Source organism: Kryptolebias marmoratus, linkage group LG23 (genome assembly GCF_001649575.2).
Source record: "Kryptolebias marmoratus isolate JLee-2015 linkage group LG23, ASM164957v2, whole genome shotgun sequence".
Taxonomy (NCBI): domain Eukaryota; kingdom Metazoa; phylum Chordata; class Actinopteri; order Cyprinodontiformes; family Rivulidae; genus Kryptolebias; species Kryptolebias marmoratus.
The window spans coordinates 13,066,088-13,082,421 of NC_051452.1; the positions used below are offsets into that span (position 1 = coordinate 13,066,088).

The following is a 16,334-nucleotide window of genomic DNA, read 5'->3' on the forward strand; positions in this document are numbered from 1 at the left end:
ACCTGCCTACAACTGTAATCACTCACCTGTGCCCACTTCCCATCATTATCCTGTCTTTAATACCCGGTCACTTTCTCCACTTACTTGCTGGTTCATTGTCGTATTCTTGCCTCTCCAATGTGCTCTATTTCTGGTTGTTGTTGCTTCTCGTCGCCCCCTGTGTCCTGGTTGTCTTGTTCCTGTTTAGTTCCTGGTTTAGTTTAGGTTTTGTTTGTTGCCCCGTCAGCTCTTTGTTTTTGTTTCTAAATAAATTAGTTTATTTTCATCATGAGTCTGCATACTGGGTTCACATCCTTCACCCCATACCATGACAGTTACTAGAAGAAACAATGTCCCTGGTCTGAATTCAAGTGTTGTTTTGTTATTGAACTAATGTGCTAGGCATGGACTGAAGATAACAATTACAATGTTTTAGCGTGGGCCACAAATATACTTGATTACCTGGTCACTTTGGGCCAAAAGTTGACGATTGACTTTATAGTCATATCATCAGACAGGCTGCCCTATGTTTTGGACACACAAGTAAAAAGAGGAGCAAAACTGTCAACTGATTACACCTTTTGGCAGAAGAGGCTGCCTGACTGACCTGAAGCACCTTAAATGTAGTGAAGGCACGCTGCAAACGTCTGGCAGAGGCCCTGTAATATCTCACTGTTGGGGTAGTTTTCATGTGGTCCAAGGTAGGTTGGGGACATGAACTCTGAATGTGTCATGCTCAGGACCTCCATTGCAGAAGCACCTTCCAGAATCTGTGGTCAGAAGTCTGTTGGTGGACACTAGCAGTAACATAAGTCTTAAATTAGAAGAATGAGGCCTTCATGGTTTAGTTGTCCCTGAGAACTCCTGAAGCAGCTCACAGGTACCAAGTGGCCAGAAGGACTGATGCTTCTGTTATTGTGGAAGCAAAAAACTTGAGCAAGGTAGGAATTCATGGCCATGGAAAAGGACTTTTGATTTAACTCAAAAAGGTTTTGGAAAGTCATTTGACGACTTGCAAAAGGAAAAGCAGAGCCCACCCCAGGCTGTGCTTTATTTTGGGCGAACAACTGCAGACCTAGACCGGAGCTATTGTTGAGTGGTGGAAGTCCAGACTCAGGGAAAGGCAAGTTCATTACCTTAGAAGAGGTTGCCAAGGTATTTGAATAAATTAAATAAATCAACAATGAGTGAATATAAATTATTTTAGTACAATAATCGGTCTTTTCCAAAGAGGTTTTGATTATTGAGAAAGATGTGCGATGAAACAGCTCATATGGTCTGCCAAGCATGTTTGCATCTACGGTAATGTCTTTGTTTTTATGTATGTTTGCCTGCATGTGTGTCCTTGTGGTCTCGGCTATGAAGCTGTGCTGAGGCCAGCGCTTCCTTTGTGCTTGCTGAAAGTCCCAGGGATTTTGTTCAACAAAAACCTCTCCAGGGAGTGAAAAGGCCTTGAATGCCTACTAATGCTGTCCCAACCTCTGGACAGCCTGCAGGATATGGGTCCATATGCTTCAGCATGAGCTCAGACACTTTGGTAAAACACTATGTTATAATAATGAGTTAGGACATATTTACCATTTTTTAAACCAATTTCACATCAATACATACAAATGATTTTGTAGTATTATAGGATAGAAAAGTAAAAGCATTGCTATTGCAAAGACTGTAGCAACATTGACAGTTGTATGTTTTAAAAGATTACAATAAATTAGTTTATTTTCTCTTAAAGAGAGAATTCAAACACTAATAAATATGCTAACAGATTTATAATAAATGCCAGTACAGTGTATCCAAAGGTCATAAAATATGCTTTGTATACTGTTGTGACACTATCAGCTGAAGTTCACTCTAAGCAAACATGAATCCATTTAAGCTATATCCAAGGAAAATACCTGACCATGTGTTGAAATGCTTTTTTTTTTGCATGATACCTCAACACAATTTTCAAACTTTTTTATCAAAAGGAACGTACTCAGAGTAGAGTATTTTTCTCCTCAGCATCAAAAGGAGCCAGTATTAGGGCAGCTGGTAAGAATGCCTTCCAGATGTCTACCAGGTGATGTCTTTTGGACTTTTTTATAGAGAGAGAGAAGCATTGGAACAAATGAGGACTTGACAGAGGCTTAACACTTAGGACTGGGATTGTCTTGGTGCCTCTCTGGGTTAGGAGAGGAGATGGTTAGAAAGAAGGTCTGTTTATCACTGTGTCTCTTGTGACCTTGTCCCAGAGTACATGTCATGGATGGATGGACTAGCTCATGGGTGGATGAGCAGACTAACAGATAATAAGATGAATGGATAAATAAATGGATGAACAAATAGATAAACTAATAAATGTATGGATAGTCTGATAGTGTTTTCTTTTAAAATACATACATTCATTCTTTATATGGAGTATTCAGGTTGTATAAACTGACCTTGGATCAAACCCCACATGGGTTTATTTCTTTTCTGACCACAGAGAAGGACCAGGACAGGATCAGCTCAAAACTTTACTTGTTTTTAAGCTGCGTAAACTATTATAGTCCAGCAGTTACTGATGTGTTTTAATTTATGTGACGTTTATAATCACAAAGCTTTTTCAAAGACTGAGCACAATTTCCTTTAAGACATGTTAATCGTGAAATCAAGCTTTTCACATTTTTCAAAATACAAGACAAGAATAATTTGATACTTCAACATTTTGAATAGAGCAAATCACCAACACTAAAGTCCTTATGTGGAAAAATATCCCGATTTGTATTTTCTTAAGAGTGCCTGATTGATAATATAGATTCAGATTAGTTAGTTTCATTTTATTTTTAGTTCCCATTGTAGCCTGCACACATATTCGAGGGGTGTTGCTCTGATTTGCTGCTATGGTAACATAGACAGCTGAAAATGTTATCTTTTAATAATTGTAGCCTTAATTCCACTTGAATTAAAGTCACATTGCTCTTTACTAGATAGGTTTAAGGTTAATTCCTTGACCTTAATTTTACTAATTTGGGAGGATGCAGTATCCTTCAACCAGATATGGGTAATTAAACTTGAGATACTAAGACTTCAGCTGAAATCAAGTGAAATACCACATTTATACAAGGTGTATAGATGGAGAAGTTAAGATTTCAACAGTCTTCATAAAACTGCAGCTAGTTTAATTGAACAGTGACTTTCAGATGTAGTACTTTCTTTTGTGCAGTGGGTCCTCTAGTGGGCAAACTTTGACATGTCTTTAGAATCACACATTTCAAATCACTCAGATTCACAAGTGCAGAGTTAAATTCTAGATACCAATATTTGTTCTGTGAAAAAAAAGGAAGACAGAAAAGAATCATTTACACTTCATATTGCAGTTCTGTGGTTTACTTTTTATTCACCAAAAAGTCAAACTCAGTTGGATGAAACAAGGCTTTTTCCAAAATTCAGCATCAATTTATTTATTTTGTTTTCGTCAACATGTGCAGTAATTTAAATAACTATCTTCTTGCAGTTTTCATTTGCTTTTAATTGATTTTTGGTGGCTCTTTGAATTATTTTGATTCCTAATCCTCGCACGCCATCATTGCTGAGGTGATGTGTGCAGGTCTGGGAGCGATCCTGCCCATCGCCAGTATCATAGGGCTTTCATAGCTGTAATACTGTGAGCCTTTGAAAAGTTTAATCCCATCTGCACCACACAGACCAGCATCAATGTCGGACAGGGGCAATGGCCGATCTTGGACAATAATCCTGGGAGTGGCAGTGAGATCAACGTCCCGCATCCTATTTCCTGTTAAAAGAAATGTGAGCAGAAGTGTTTGTTAATATTTTACCATCAATCAAATGTTTATTTGGATGCAGTAAGAAGTTTACATCAGCTCATCATAGACACGGATGCTATAATAATTTTGGGCTTTAAAACGCTTGTTTCAGTAGGTCTTTCCCCAGGGTGGAATGATTTTAAATACTATATACAACAGCAGTGATTTTTAAAAAACAAGTACTAGGAGCACATGTTTGAATTCAAAGTGGATTTTCTCTAATCCATGCAAGTTCAATTTTATACATACAGGTTCAAATACATACATACTTTCACCTATTTTTAAAAGTGGTGCTGAAGGATCTACATGTCTTAACTTGACAAGACTAAGGCCTATTAGCTTCTTGTTAATGATTATGATTGACTGCAGCTGGTAGTTTCTCTTTGGACTTGTTGAACAACACTCACTGCATTGACCAATACTCAGCACAGTGAGCCAGTCCAAAACAGTCATTGAAGATCTAAGAAGGAGAACTGGAGAACTGAGAAATTTAAACAAGTTGGGAAAATATTTTGGAATCTTTTCTCAACAACTTTATATTGCAAGATCATCAGTTCAAACATTTGTACATACGTACAAATTATTCAGATGTTTCACCACTTTGCCAAGATCTAAAAGACAACCCGAGCTGTCACCCTTAGTTAAAAGGACATGGTTTCAGATGTTCAGGAATGACCAAGGACCCACCAAGGCTCAAGCCTACCATTGACTTAAAACTGCTGGAACATCACTGTTTCTGTCCACAGTGAAGTCAGTTTTATGTCACTGTGGACTGAGAGGACCAAGAAAGAAGCTCCTGATCCAAAAGAGACACCTTCAAGATGGACAAGCCAAATGTCTTCTAGTAAAAGGTTTTTGACTGAGCTATCTGGCCACAGTGACAAGAAGTACATTTAAAAGAGCTTTCAAACCTGTGAACACTGTACCAGCTGCCAAGCATGGTGGTGGTAACATCATGCTGTGGTACTGGTGCATTGCAAATGGAACAATGAAGGAGGAGGACTCCTTTCAAACTCTTTAACCTAATCTTAAAACAACAGCTAGAAGGTTGAAACAATTGGGTGTTCCAACAGAACAATGATCCCAAACACCAAATTAACTTTTAAGTTTTAAAAATGATTGAAGTTTTATGTTGAATAATCATTCCATCTTGTGAAAAGAATGGTTCAAATCAGTCATTTAAAGTCCAAAATTAAGACTACGATTCATGCCCACAATGAGTGGATGGAAACTTACCACAACTGTATTTGATCTTTTTAGTTACCTATAATTATAGATAAAAAATTTGAAGTCTTACCTTGGAAAATATGAGCTACGTTTTCAGTCGGACATACAAAAGCAGCATCCACATGCCCCTCGATGCCAAGCTCCTCCTTGACTGTTTTTGGGTAGCCTTCAATCAGGGTGAAGTGAGCATCTGCTTTATAAATGTAAATCTGATCACCCTGCAGATGTTTGGAAAGTAATGAGCATTTACATTCATTTTTGTTTCAACACAGGAATTGGGAGGGATTGAGAATGAGGTCTACCTTAATCAAGTAGATTTTGTTGGTGTAAGAGAAAACAGCATCAACGCCGTTGGTCACTTCTTTCCATCCTCTGATTATTGGGAAATTGTGAAAGCCATCACGGTGGGTGTCTTGACGCATGTAGGAGGACCCTGAACAGATTGAACAACATTCCAAGTGAAGACTTGTGCAACAGACCTAAAGTCATATCTCCATGAGCCTATTGGTCTAGTATAATTCAGTATTAGAGGCAGGGTGCAAGAAATGGGGTTCATAACTGGTTGAGTATTCCACTAAAAGTTTTGAGGCCAATTTAGAACTTGAAAACTGAAGGTATGGGGTTCAAACCTTCAACCTATGTCAGTTTGGTTTTTAGAGGCATTAAGAAATGTTAAGTAATCATACAACCTACTAAAATTAGCACCAATTACATTCTCATCTTGACTTGGATGGTCCAAGAGCAACAATAATGGGTTCATGTGTAAAGCCACAAAAAAAAATATTTCCTAAATCCTGCAAAATATCTATCCAATATGCTTGTATTTAAAGACAGGACCAATGAGTATAAGTGCAAAGGTGAAAGCTGGGGTTTCATTTTATGTCTCTTGTTGGGCGATACGATGTAAGCTTTTAAACTACAACAGCCTAGCACACTTGGACACATTTCTGTGTATCTGTTGTATTTGCCCATATAACATCCCATTGTGCCTCTTTAATTATAACCCAAAGTTCATTTAGTCAAAAATGGGTAGCATCCTGGATTTACAATACCTCTGTTTGACTTAAAACATTAAGTTAATGGCTTTTGACAATTTGTTTTATTACTGAGGACTCATTGATGTTGAAGGTAGTTTTTCAGAATGTAAAGTGTGAAAGCTAAATATATCTAAAAAAGAAAAAACAAAGCTTTCTTGCAAGACTAAACTTATCTCAAAATTGGTCAAATGACAATAATGATGCACCTTCAAATATATTGTTTCATTTTCAAATGCTGTAACTATTGTCTATCATACCTTAAAGGAAATCAATCAAGGTTACTTTGGATTGGAATCAGTAGAGAGGTTAACTAAGTTAAGCCTCTCTTCCAATTTTGGGATTGCTGTGAGAGGTTCAGAGCTAGTTTCATATTCTTACAATACAAAAGGCCTGTCAGGAGCTGGACGTCTGTGATTTCTCCAGGGTCCAGAATGCTTTTATCTCCGTTCTGCTGCGAATGGTAACTTTTACAATTTTTGTCCCAAATTGCAGTTTAGCTGAACAACAATAAAAAGTCTAAGCTGGCATTTTTTTTTCCAAACCTTTGCAAACTAACGTTAGCACCTTTATAGACGTTTGCCAGGTTGAGTAGTTGTTGAGAAGAATTTCCCCTTATGGCTCAGAAGTGGCCTTACTGCCTACCTGAGAAGAAGTAAGTTCTGCCTGTATCATCTGTGGTGGCGGCATCAAGTTTGACTTCGCTACATTTAACGGGTTTATGATTACTTCCATGACCTGCAGGCAAACAGAAAATATTACAGGTGTTTTAAAAAATACGACAGTCAAGTATTTGTTGTTTCTTGTGCAAAACAATGCAGTTTGTCGAACAACCCACCAAAGTTAGGACAGCGCATAAAGTAATTGCGAGTGTCTTTGGGGTATTCACCGACCACCTCTCCTGTTACTGGATGGAAACGGGTGAAGTTGTGTCCGTGGAAACAGTAGTAGTGTTCCAGCCATCGGAAAATAGAGGTGCAGCTGGGCAGATGGGACCACGCCTTCGTCTTCACTGTTTTTGTGGTTATATCATAAACATACACATCTTGCCCTGTAGAGGGGAAAATAACTATTAAGAAGGTAACCACTTCAAATATCATTATTTGACTATATTTTATGTTATCATGGTTCTTTACCTGGACTGATATTCTTTTGCCCAAATTTATACTTTAAACGATAGTTCAGATCCTACCTCTTGTAGAGAGCAGCTGAACAACCTCAGTTTTAGGTAAATGAGCTTAAGACCCCGTCTACACTACTCTTGATAATCTAAACTGATATGTTTCTTTTTTTTTCTGTTTTTTTTTTATTGTTACGTCTCTATAGTCTAACAAAAATGTTGAATTACCTGTGCCATGCCACTAGAGGACGAGAACAGATTAATGACACATCAAAAAACAGACAAAACCATTTTTAGGTAAAGATTCTCCTTGAGCAAGTTCTTTTCTGTAGTCATGCAAAACACAGCCTTGTACTTACCAGGTACATATCAGGTACCTACATGGACCAGGCTGTGTTACAGAGTGATTTGTTAATATGAATTTAAAGAGTAAGTACCAGGTATACATCTGACCTGTGCTAACAAAATGAGTCACAAAGAAGAATTTTTCAATGCTGAGGTATTATTATTTTTAAATTTTTGAGCTTATAGTTGTTTTAAGGTGACAGCAATCCATTTTGGTCTGGGCTCCACTTGGAACAGCAGGTAGCTTGTCAGTGAAGTCAGTTTTAAGCATTTCTTTCTCCAAACTGAGATCGTTTGAGTTCAAGAATCTTTATTATCCTTTATGGTTGATTTGTTTCACAGACATAAGTTAAAAACATTCATACATGACAGGAGCTATCTACAAAACAATAATTGTTCACAACTTTTTTTTAACAGCAGCACCAAAACCTTGTGAGCTGTTTTTAATTGCAAATTAGTGTTAAATAATCATGAAAAGTGATCTAATCACAGCTAGATTTTATTTAGTGTGCAGATTTGATTTTCATTTATTGTTTTTGTTTTCTCACTGAGATAAATATCTTCAGCTGAGCACGACACAACATACCTTTAAAAAACAGAACTGAATCAGCTATGCACTCTCCTTTGGGACACTCCACAGCAGCGTCCAGGTGAGCAGGGACTCCAGGAAAATCCTCTTGGATTTGTTTTGGATACCCTTCCTCCAGACTTTGGTTGAAGTAACTGAACACTTTGTCACCCTGGAGATTAAATGAATGGCCACAATGAAAATTAGTTCATATTTTATTTCCCCATTCCCTGCAATCACAACTAATGGTGTCTGTGAACCATACCATGAAAAGGTAGATGTGATCGTGGTCGTCTGGGTTCCCTGTGTTGTGCATGCGGAAAGCAGCGTCTACGTGACCAGTGAGCTCCTTGAAGTGCTCACTGGAGAGCTGCGCTGGTCCATGGAAACCCTTCCAAATGTGACCGTCTGTGGAGAAAATATCACAAGTTTTTTGTTTGGAAAAACACAACATATGCACTCTTTCAGGTGTTCTATTTTAACAAGAACCTGAAACAAGAATATTGCTAACACTTATGTGAAAAGAGATAAGAAGTTTTTCACACCTTTGAAGAAAAGAGCATTTCCTTTATCATCGGGAGTAATGGCATCAAACTCAATACCTGTGCACCGGTCTGGCACAGCAGCATCTTTATTCCCGGGATAAAAATAACATAATTATTAACTTGTGAGTAAAATTGGATGATATGTATTTATAATCAAATATAAGCATAGGAGAGTGTTGCATGGCCATGCTCTGTAACAAACTCACCATTTGCTGAGTCCTGCCTGTGGATGACAAATAAAAAGTTAATTTTCTGCGCTTCTCTCATTCAAGGGTTTGAAAATATTTTGAAAATATTTTTAAAAATCTGCCTCTCAGACCTGTAAAACATGACTATGAAACCTCACAGTAAATGGAGTTTCTGAGTACTCACACGGGCGCTGCCTCCCTGAGGGCAAATGCTAAGCACAAAAACAGAGTTTTAGTGACCAGATCCATGGTTTTTGTCCCGCTGAAGTCCCCAAAGGTGGAGGAGAGCCGTGAAACCTGCGCTTTTATTCTGAAACCTAAGTGCATGTTGACATGTGGGGGTGGACATGTTAGGAAACTCTGGGGTTGCATGAGCTCGGCAGTGTGTTTGTACAAAACATCAACGTGGAAGTTCTGTTGTTGCAAAATGGCAAAATTTTCAGAGTAAATTAGAATCATGCATTATTATTCATTCATCTTTATTATTGTCTTTACAAGTAGGACAGTATACATATGCTACTATCTGGATATGAAGAGAAACAGAAGTTGTCTCTTACACAGGAAAATTGATCAGTTTGGTTAATTATTTACAAAATGTATTTTTAAATCAAGATCTTCAACCTCTTTTTGTTCCATTTTTCTGTTTGATTAGATTGTGTGTGTGTGTGTCTGTGTGTGTGTGTGTGTGTGTGTGTGTGGGGGGGGGAGGGGTATTTTAACTATACATGTGGGAACTTTAGCAAATGAAACAACCTTTGAGATTGTGGGGTATGGTACAAGTACAGAAAGTGCCAGAATCAATAAAAAATTGTGCAAGATCACATCGTGCTTCTTACGCAGGGAAACTGGAAGTACAAAGTCATCAACCAGTACTTGTGCTGACATTACTTATACTGTTTGATCCACTAAATTAGTAGCACAAATACACTAAGTTTTAAATTTGTTATGATAAAGTTATAATGGAGTATGACACACACAAAAAAAATAATTTTACAATGCTCTCAGTAATAAGGATGTCTTTGAGCGATTATAATTTATTACAAAGACAAACCTTGGGAAATATTTTTAAAATATGTTATTTTATACCCTACAGTAACTTTGTATGTAATCGTCTTTAGTATAAGAAAAATCATAACGTGTCAATAAGCATTATTACATATATCAGTTTAAACCATGTAAGAAGTAGAAGTTGTTATAAGGATTTATAGTCACAGTTTTGATTTTTTTGACGTAGGGTTCTTTAAAACTGTGATGAACAATTAATACCTTACCTGTTGCAGATATCTCTTTAACTGATGGAGAAATAGTTAAATAGTTAAAACTAGTTGTTAAATTAACAACTAGTTCAGTAACAAAACCAAAGTGAAATGCTGCCATCTAAAAAATAATTCCAAGCTTTAAAATTTGTAGTTTTTTTTTTTTATTGCTGTGAGTTTTGCATAACACAATCATTTACTTTTCTATGGTCATTTGTGAGCTCAAACAGCTGAAGCAACAGCCAGGGGCACCTCCAGCAGGAATGCTGTAATATTTCTGACAGAATCACCATTTAAGGCAAAACCGGCAAAAGTTTAAAAAGTAGAATTCACATGAATCACTGTGAAAGTTTTGAGGCTGGGATTGTTTTAAGACAGCAGCAATCTCCTGTGGTCCTGGCCCCGTTTAGACTAACTTAGTTTTTCCAAACTTAGGTTGGTAAAAACATTATGTATCTACAACAGGAAAAATATTAAATATTCATAACCTTTCCACAGAATTTCACTTCAAAAGTTTCAAATTAACTATTCAAACATAATCAGCTGTGATACTGTTCATATTTCTTTTATTTTCTGTATCCATCATCCAGTGCTGTTCACTTGTAGCGATAGATCTTGATGCAGTGATTCATGCTGTCTGATACGACCACATGTCCATCAGGTAGAAGCGACAGACCTCGTGGGCTGCTAAGGTTGTCGGTAATCAGAGGCCAGCCCACACCTTTGGATGGATAAATGAGCACACAGTGCTTTTGCTTCCCCCAATTAGCAACCAAAACATCCCCATCATTGTCTATACATAGACCCCAGGGACAGGTCAGGACAGGCCCGAGGCCAGAGCACACGCCCAGGATACGGATAGTGTTCCAGCCTGGTTCCAGGACTCGAATGCATGGAACACGCCCAGTTTCATTGCCGCGTTCTGATACTGCCATGAGCCCAGTGGTGAGGCAGGCTGCCACCAAGTAGGGTCTGTGGTACCCAGTTACCATAGTGCGCTCTAACCTTGCCCCCGTTTTGGGATCTAATTTTAAAGTCGTCAAGGTGCCCCGCTTGATGTCAGCCACCAAAAACTCATCTTCACGTGTAACAGTGATCCCTCTGGGTGCATCCAGCTCTTCATTGGTGGAACCGATCATTGTGCCTCCAAATGTTTGCAGGAGGCGTCCATGTCGGCTGAACACCAACACAGCTCGTTCAGCAGCGCAGGTTAAAGCGATCAGGCCCTTCGAATTCACAGCTACGTCAAAGTAGTTGCAGATACGGGAAGACCTTTCTGATCCTGAGGGAGACACTTGCTGTACAACATTCTTCTGGAGATCTGTCACTTGAATTCGAGCATTACCACAGTCTACCACAAACAGCTGCCCTCTGTCAGTTGCATGGACACCACTCGGCAAGTTGAAGTCAGTGCGGCCTGATCCTTGTTTCCCAAACTGTTTGACCAAGCAAGCTGAGTCGAGGGCAGCTGATCCACCTGCATTGCCTGATTCTCTCGAAGCTGCCTCATCGCTCTCTTTCTTGTCCTTGTATCTTTCTGCCTCCTTGACTTGATGTAGTTTTTCACCTTCGATGGCTGACATGGACTGAGATCTATTGACACGGTTCACACTTAAACCCTGTGAGACACGAGTTTGAGATCTTGACTGTCTTTCATCAGAGCCTTTTGTATTCTTGTTTGATTCTGTGCAGTTTCTTCGACCTTGCTCAGAAGTTGAAGTCAGACGCATTCTATTGACTTTTCTCATTTCTCTGCTCTCAGTCTTGTTTCTGTCAATCAAAGGAAGCATTTTACCGGAAAGGTCAGCAGTGGACATTGACCGGTAGTGGTCTTGCTTGAAAGGTTCATTCGATGGAGTATCCAAAGTATAGGTGTAGCAGGAGTCTTCACTGCCTACTGGGGATGGAGGGCTTCCACTGTCCATCGAAGATTCAGTTGAGGCCTTCTTCTTTGAAAGGCTTTGTTGTGAAGAAGTGAGATGCTTTGTGGAAAGGTCTACTAGACTGTGCCTGGAGAGTGAACCTTTGTGCTTTGTTTTTGGAGATCTGGTTGTGTTGCTTCTTTTTTCATCAGTTTCTTCAATAGAGCAGGATGGTTCCTCACATGACACCAAGACAAGGGTCTTTTGTCTTCTTTTACCTTTCACTGTGCTGCGTCTCCTTGTTACATCGTGTCTCCCATCAACGTCATCACTTTCTGATTCTGCTTGACTGGAGACTGGCGGAATAGACAAGAAAAGGTCTTGTCCCTGAGTGTCTGAACACACAGATTCTACCTCTTCATCTTGGGAAGATTCAGACACACCACGATGTCTTGGTATGGGAGACTTAGGTGGTTTAAGCTCTTCCTCATTTTCAGTAGAGCTGGACAGTTGTAGTTTCCGGACAACACGAATATTCCCTCCAATCGTTTTGTTGCGTTCCTCTGAACTGCACCTTTGCCCTCTATTTAACTGTGGTTCCTTTCGAATTTCACAAGGAGTTATGTTTGAAAATGTTGTGTCACCAGAGTGCAAAGCACACTTCTGTCCTTGGACACCACAGACACCAATGTGGTAAGTCATACCCTGCTCACAAATATCAACCTCTCCCAGGTAAAAGGTTTTGGACTGGGAGCTTGGTAAGAAATGAGCCCTTTTCAGTGTGAGAGAGATTTCCCATGGTTGTGTGGCCTCTTCCACACCTTTTTCAAGCTGATCCCTGTTGGATCCACCAGCAGTGAAAGCCCATCGTTGAATTTGTTCTCTCAGTTGTCCAATTTTTCGAACTTGTTGGTCAACAAGTGTCTGCAGAACTCTCACAGCTGCAGCGTTCTCCCTCTTCACTTGACTAAGTCGTCGCTGGGCCTCCCTGTGGTCCTGCTCCACCTTTTCAAGAAGGCGCCGCTCCTCCCGCTGAGCTTCTATCACAGCATTGTCCAGCTCACGGTTCACTTCCTCTATTTCGGCTTGCTGTCGCTCTCTGAGGCTCTGAAGCTCTTGTTCCCCTTTCTCCAAGTTTAAGATTGCCTGCGTCACCCATGGAGGTGGTGAACTAAGAGATTGTGGTGTAAAGATGGACTCCCGTGGGGTATAAGAAAGGGGAGGCGAGGGAGTCACTTCACGCTGATTTGGAAAGCTGTATGTCAGCAAGGCTGTCAGTCCAGGGAGGGCTTTTCTTTCAGAGTGGGACCTCAATAACATTGTGACGGGTAGATTTAAGCTTGTGCTTTTAAATGGGTTGCAACTTTCTATCCTTTTTACATCTGCAAAAACAAACAAAAAAAATACAAAACACAAAGGTGATATGACTGAAATTGTCTAATGTATACTTTAAAACCCATATAACCAGTGTAAAAAATCATACATGCATATAATATAAATATATACCAATAAAGCAATCTATAGCCAGAGTCTCAGTGGGCTACAACTGTTGGCAACTAAAAATTGTGAGAAAATAGGCCAACTTTCAGTTGCAGTTTTCCTGAATTCAAGTATCTGCAACCAAGCGACCAGCTTGCAAAACTGTATTTTAGGAGGTTCACATAATTTTGTTGCCCACCTCTGCCCACAGCGTACCTACCCAATGTTTATGACTTAATCTACTGGAACACACTTATGAAATAAACCAGTTTTTAAATAATTATTATTTATCAGTGGCATGATTTTTTTACTTAAACATTCAGGGCTGTACCTTTAGATGTTTTCTGTCATAGGAAAGCTTCCATGCAGGTTTCAAAATATAGCTCTAAGCACTCTTGAGATGGGTTCAAAGCGTTTTCCGAACATGCTTAAAATTCCTGCGACAAGACTGTGAACCCCTACGACTCATGTGGGGAGATTGAGAACCCCTGCAAATGTTTCAAGACATTTTAGAGACTCCCTTCGTAAATGCTGTCCACAAACTAGTCCCCAACAGCTGCAGCCCAGTGAGATACCAGCTTAAGACATTAACAAATTCAGTGAGGAACTGAGGGAAAACTTTACAACTCGCTTATAAAACATGAAGCCGTGCATGAGGGACAGTGGATTTCATTTGTACCAAAACTGGATTGGAATCATTAAACCTTGTTCTGGAACATCATTCCTCTTGAACACAGTCTCCCAGTGTTGTGATAGTTACCTCTGTCCTTCAGGAAACCTTCCTGACCTACCTGTTGACTGAAGTGCACAGTATCACATAAACCTGCACACAGTTCTGTGGCTGTTTTAAAAGTGGGACACAGGTTCAGTCTCGTAACTTTATCTCTCTTGTACAATATTTGGTTACTCGGGAGACTCTAAAGTGCTCTCAGGTAGCCAGTGTTCTTTATTCGAGACGTTAATGTTGTATTCAGACTTTAACTCTGTTTGCATAAACGAATGAAATGAAATGAGATTCCAATCAACGTTTTGCTCAGGCATATCTAATGTCCGTCTGTACTATGTGAACAAATGCGTCCGTTTATTTATTCTGTACATCTCTCCATTGGCATGCTTTGGACTCAAAAAAACAAAAAACCCACAAATGGCTGCTGTCATTTCTGATGGAAGCAACAGCACAAATCAGCCGAAGGCATGGAAACTGGATTCTGCCTTTTATCTATGACACAGGGAAACATGAGGGGGATCAGAACAAACGGCTTTTCAGTAGACGGGCATGAATGGATCATATTCTGAGGTAAATGTGTATGTAACATGGAAAAGCTAGGTGGCTTTTAAGCCACCTGGGGCGAAACAATCAGGCTTTTGAAAAGATGACAAGGAGAGGTGTCAGTTTACCTCTACATTTTTACAAAAACGTTCCACTTGAAACATGCGATCTCTGATCTCTATACTTAAAAGAGGTATTAATGTGTTCAAATTAAAACAGAGAAATCCTGAGCAGGACATAAAGTCCCTTTAGATAGAACTGAACAATCAGCTGACCAAAAACATTTGTCAACAACAAATCCCTGTTACTTTTCTGGACCGGGTCCACCACATTGTCTCCGGTTACCGGACATTAATGTTGAATGAGAGACGCTGGTTGCTAAGTTACCGGACAACCTTTGCTGTGGTGCTGAGACTATAGCATAAATGATACCATTCATAGCTGAGAAGATTATACTGGATGTGCAGCAATGTTCCAGCTTCACAAAACATAAAAATGAAGCTATTCAGTACTGTTTGCATAGAATAAAACCCAGCACAGGTAAAGAAATCTTGAGTGTACTATGACTAGATAAAAAAAGACCAAATTGAAGACTTTGTTGTTCATATATAACAACGTGACCTTATGCAAATAATTGTCTTACCCCTAAAATAATAACAGTATTACAGTGCTCCTACCTGAATTCAAGATAATTGCTTCTCCGGTAATCGTTTTCTCTGTTCTGTCCTGCAGTCGCCTGTTCCCCTCCTCTCCTCTCACTGTCACACCCCTCTCTCACCTCATTACCCTCCCACCGTTTCATTGTTGTCTTTACATACATTTCAGTATTCCTCAAACGCTTAAATTGGCTCAATAACTAGGAGATTGACTCAAAAATTCGCTGTGATAATCAACTTTGAGGAAAATCCTAATGTGTTTACAGCCCAGGTGTTTTGGATTCTGCGTAAATCCTAAATTAGTGTTTGGTTTGTGATTGTGCATTAGGGAGAAAGAAACCTGTAGTGCTTACTTTTTTTCAACTTCTTGAGGTCTTACGGAGCCTCAGTGACATACGTTGATCGAAAAACGCCAGAGATACAATCCAACAGGTGCGGAGTCACTCTTCCACAAGTGGTGCTTCTTTTGACTCTTCAAAGCTCAAAACACTACATTACCTCATGGCACACACAAGAAAACATTAGGTTAATAATTTTATTCTCACTTATGTTGTCCTCATCTAAAGTTAGATGATGAACAGTCGGTACTGGTCTCTTGGTTAACCTTGTCACATTTACATGGTCAAAATCATATCAAAGGATATTGTTCCAGAAGTCCTCGGGTTCAAGCAGAAGAAACTTTATAAACCTACAGTAAGTCGAGCTGTTGAGTAAGTCTTTTTTTTTTAAGAGGTTTCCTCCTGCCATACCTGTTCTGTCTTTTTCTTTTTGTCCTGTCGTGACCTTTAACCTTTAACTTCATAACTGAGACCTGCACAGTCTGAGATGGAGCTCTTTTTTTTTTCTTTTCTTTTTCAGTTTCTCAGTGCATTGCACAGTCTGACCCTGGGGTGAATTTGTTTGGAACATCCCCTCCTGGGAAGACTGGCAGCTGTCTTACACTTGCAATGGACACCACTTCTGCAAACATAACGTCACCACATTAACATAAGCTTTAATTGCTTTTGTGTCAAATATAAA

The 16,334-nt window shown here is 39.3% G+C and overlaps 2 protein-coding genes across 2 annotated transcripts; both read right to left on the minus strand.

Moving 5' to 3' along the window:
- Positions 1-3,311: 3,311 nt before the first annotated feature.
- Positions 3,312-9,133, minus strand: hpxb (hemopexin b). Its single transcript, XM_017432826.2, has 10 exons — positions 8,976-9,133; positions 8,810-8,826; positions 8,604-8,687; positions 8,324-8,466; positions 8,077-8,230; positions 6,864-7,076; positions 6,671-6,763; positions 5,294-5,424; positions 5,062-5,209; positions 3,312-3,733 (listed from the first exon to the last, which is right to left on the minus strand). The coding sequence occupies exons 1-10, from the start codon at positions 9,116-9,118 to the stop codon at positions 3,507-3,509; spliced, it is 1,353 nt and encodes a 450-aa protein (XP_017288315.2). The 5' UTR covers positions 9,119-9,133; the 3' UTR covers positions 3,312-3,506.
- A 112-nt stretch (positions 9,134-9,245) lies between these two features.
- LOC108245684 lies at positions 9,246-15,366 on the minus strand. Its single transcript, XM_017432791.2, has 2 exons — positions 15,336-15,366; positions 9,246-13,291 (listed from the first exon to the last, which is right to left on the minus strand). Exon 2 carries the CDS (start codon positions 13,227-13,229, stop codon positions 10,644-10,646), a length of 2,586 nt encoding a protein of 861 aa, XP_017288280.1. The 5' UTR covers positions 13,230-13,291; positions 15,336-15,366; the 3' UTR covers positions 9,246-10,643.
- Positions 15,367-16,334: the final 968 nt, after the last annotated feature.

What these genes read in the sequence shown, in the direction of transcription:
- hpxb (XM_017432826.2), bottom strand. Translation starts at nt 9,118, where the DNA reads ATGCACTTAGGTTTCAGAATAAAAGCGCAGGTTTCACGGCTCTCCTCC. An exon ending in AAATGCTCTTTTCTTCAAAG is followed by an intron (nt 8,467 to 8,603) that starts GTGTGAAAAACT and finishes TTTTCTCCACAG; the next exon opens with ACGGTCACATTTGGAAGGGT. An exon ending in TATGCGCTGTCCTAACTTTG is followed by an intron (nt 6,764 to 6,863) that starts GTGGGTTGTTCG and finishes GTTTGCCTGCAG; the next exon opens with GTCATGGAAGTAATCATAAA.
- LOC108245684 (XM_017432791.2), bottom strand. Translation starts at nt 13,229, where the DNA reads ATGTTATTGAGGTCCCACTCTGAAAGAAAAGCCCTCCCTGGACTGACA.